The 1,827-nt window shown below is 41.1% G+C and overlaps 2 protein-coding genes across 2 annotated transcripts in view; both read left to right on the plus strand.

Annotated features, from left to right (window-relative positions):
* The window catches only part of LOC116689707 (transient receptor potential cation channel subfamily M member 7), an 89,912-nt gene that overhangs the window by 33,997 nt on the left and 54,088 nt on the right, over positions 1-1,827 (plus strand). The gene's annotated exons all lie outside the window — the stretch shown is intronic.
* LOC116689722 (transient receptor potential cation channel subfamily M member 7) overlaps positions 1-1,827 on the plus strand; it is a gene marked incomplete at its 5' end in the record, with an annotated part of 11,685 nt that overhangs the window by 5,186 nt on the left and 4,672 nt on the right. The window contains 2 exon segments of the mRNA XM_032516333.1: positions 3-68; positions 1,295-1,578. Coding sequence (XP_032372224.1) covers positions 3-68; positions 1,295-1,578 — 350 coding nt within the window.

Genomic DNA, 1,827 nt, shown 5'->3' on the forward strand with positions numbered 1-1,827 from the left:
AGCTGTAGAGCGCAACAACTTGATGAGGCTTTCCCAGAGTATCCCCTTCACCCCTGTGCCTCCTAGGGGTAAGTCTGAATCACGATGCATTTCCAGGCATGACAGGTCAGTCAGTAAAAGTAGTAAAAAGACTGCAGACAGTTTTGAGAAAAGACAGCAGGCAGTTGAAGATTGAGACAGTTTTGAGGCAGATGAAAGATGTGCTTTCTGCATTGTTCTTGCCCTCCCACATCGGCTGCTCTTTGCTTTACAGTCACATCCAAGCTGTTGCTGGGGGTGTGGGTAACACTTTACAATAAGGTACACAAACATGTAGGTTGTTATTGAGGAACGTAAATGAGGAATGAATAAGTAAAAAAAGGGTTAGTTAAAATTAGTTACTGATTGACTGTGATTCAAGCACTAGTGATAAGTTACTGGTAAACAAATCAGTGGTTACTGTTAAATGAATGAATAACAAATGGTTAGCTAACTATTAGTTAATTAGCTAACTGTAACCCACTCCTGGGTAAACTCCTAGGTTCTTGAGGAAGGGAGTTCAAGTGCAATGAGCAGACACACGCCAGGGTTAAAGTTATTTAGACTTTAGTAACCATATGTGTAATTTGAACCAGGTACAAATACATTTACACCTAAAGGACAAAGAAATTGTCCTTTAGGTTGACTTTTTGTGTCACCTTGGATTAAAATGAAAGTTCCTTTTCCAATCCTTGCTCAAAGTGTTAAGTCAAGTTAGTCAAGTCAAAAGTCAGTGTGTGGCTATCCGAAGATTGATGACCAGCGGAGTGACTGGTACAATCCTACCACAAAGCGGATAGGGCATCTGGCTCTTTCAGTGGATTCAAATTCAATGACAGGATTCAGTGACAGAAATCAAACCCGTCTTCATCAGCACCATTCAAACGTTTACAGTCTTTTTATTAAATGTTTCCAAAAAAAAATAAGTGTCTTCATTAACTTATTCATCACTTTTCAAGATTCCGCCCCTCTAGAAAACACTACATAAGGCGCTTGCAAAGATAAAGACCATCTTTCTTTTCCCTTGCCTGTTTTCCAGCAACGGATACAGCTAGCATGCATTGTGAAGTTTAAAAATAAAAGTACCTAATCGTAACTTAAGACAGTAAAAGTATCCCTTTATCATGTTTTTAACAATCACAACTTAATTCCTATTAACTTCCCCATGAAAATTATGATCTATAACTATTTATTACTTCTTTTCTTAATGTACTTATTGTCTGGGTTACGTAACCACATTTGTGTGTGACTCACCTGCTGCAATGTGTTCCCTCAGGGGAGCCGGTGACTGTGTACCGACTGGAGGAGAGCTCCCCCAACACTATCAACAACAGCATGTCTTCCTGGGCCCAGCGGGGCCTCTGTGCCACAATTGAGTTTCTTAGCAAGGAGGAGATGGGCGGAGGACTCAGACGGGCCCTCAAGGTGCTGTGCACTTGGTCAGAGTACGACATCCTGAAACCAGGACATCTGTATATAGTCAAATCCTTCCTTCCTGAGGTGGTCCAAACCTGGCAAAGCATCTACAAGGAGGACACCGTGCTGCACCTTTGTCTCAGGGTAGGGAGCACAGACAAACTGTAGACCCTACTAACTGTAAACATTTTCTGCATATTCCTGGCACTGTTCAGCTTTACCAAACAGACAGTACCTGTCTGGGATGAAAAACGTATAAGCTTATCGTTAGTTTGCTATGCGTTTAAAGCAATAAGGGTCTGTCTCGTTTTTATGAAAAAGTTATTGCCATAAAACATAGAAAACTCTGACAATGTCAAAAACTTCTGAACCACAAGAATGCTTCAGAGTCTC

Source organism: Etheostoma spectabile, chromosome 1 (assembly GCF_008692095.1).
Source record: "Etheostoma spectabile isolate EspeVRDwgs_2016 chromosome 1, UIUC_Espe_1.0, whole genome shotgun sequence".
NCBI lineage: Eukaryota > Metazoa > Chordata > Actinopteri > Perciformes > Percidae > Etheostoma > Etheostoma spectabile.